General features: G+C 61.1%; 1 protein-coding gene across 1 annotated transcript in view; it reads left to right on the top strand.

Moving 5' to 3' along the window:
• The window catches only part of SMARCD2 (SWI/SNF related, matrix associated, actin dependent regulator of chromatin, subfamily d, member 2), a gene marked incomplete at its 5' end in the record, with an annotated part of 7,591 nt that overhangs the window by 5,966 nt on the left and 534 nt on the right, over positions 1–1,091 (top strand). The window contains 3 exons of the mRNA XM_010022861.1: positions 142–303; positions 537–634; positions 881–1,027. Coding sequence (XP_010021163.1) covers positions 142–303; positions 537–634; positions 881–1,027 — 407 coding nt within the window. The remainder of the gene's footprint in view (positions 1–141; positions 304–536; positions 635–880; positions 1,028–1,091) is intronic.

Here is a 1,091-nt window from a genome sequence, read left to right as displayed (position 1 = left end):
CGGGGTGGACACGTGGGCGTGCAGCAAACTGCTCTAGTGGAAGGTGTCCCTGCCTGTGGCAGGGGTTGGGACTGGAGGAGCTTTCAGGTCCTTTCCAACCTGAAGCACTCTGTGACTCCATGCTCCCGTGTGCCCGTGCAGCCTCCACAGTACAAACTGGACCCTCGCCTGGCTCGCCTGCTCGGGGTGCACACCCAGACCCGCGCCAGCATCATGCAGGCTCTCTGGCTCTACATCAAGCACAACAAGCTGCAGGACAGCCACGAGAAGGAGTACATCAACTGCAACCGCTACTTCCGCCAGGTCAGCCCTCACCCCGTGGCCCCAGCGCGCTCTGTTGTGGGGAGAACCCGCTTCCTCCCCTTAGTACGGCCACAAACAGCAGCTTCCCTGCCTAGCAGCGCGCTCCAGGCTCAGTTTATACCTTCATCCATCAGCTTGCCATGCACAAGGGCTGGCTGAGCCTCTCCTCTTGCCTGTCCCTCTGGAAGGCGGAGGGAGGCCCTGTCAGCACAGCCTCTGCTTTGTCCCTCCAGATCTTCAACTGCATCCGCATGCGCTTCTCCGAGATCCCCATGAAGCTGGCGGGGCTCCTGCAGCACCCAGATCCCATCATCATCAACCACACCATCAGGTAGGGGTGCAGAGCGTGAGGAGTAGCGCTCCCCAGAGGCTGGGGAGCTCTGTGGGGTGCAGAGTGGTACCTGTAGGGGGGAGGATGAGGTCTGTAGCTCAAAGCAGAAGTCGCTCTGAAGCAGCATGATCCAAACCCAGGTGGGGTTTGTTGGGGCAGTTGCTGGGGTTGTGCTGGGGGAGTCAATCCAGCCCTGCAGCAGGGTGGAGGTGAGGAAGTGCCCCCCAACACTCCCTTTCCTGCCAGCGTGGACCCCAATGACCAGAAGAAGACAGCGTGCTATGACATTGATGTGGAGGTGGATGATCCCCTGAAGGCTCAGATGAGCAACTTCCTGGCTTCCACCACCAACCAGCAGGAGATCGCCTCGCTGGATGCCAAGGTGAGGGGCTCTGGGCTCACTGCAGAGCTGGGGGGAGCGTGGTGGCAGCAGAGGACTCCTCAGGGGGGGGCACAG

Source organism: Nestor notabilis, unplaced genomic scaffold, assembly GCF_000696875.1.
Source record: "Nestor notabilis isolate BGI_N333 unplaced genomic scaffold, ASM69687v1 scaffold19969, whole genome shotgun sequence".
NCBI classification, from domain to species: domain Eukaryota; kingdom Metazoa; phylum Chordata; class Aves; order Psittaciformes; family Psittacidae; genus Nestor; species Nestor notabilis.
Note: the sequence above shows the minus strand (reverse complement) of the source record. Positions and strands in the feature narration are given on the sequence as shown.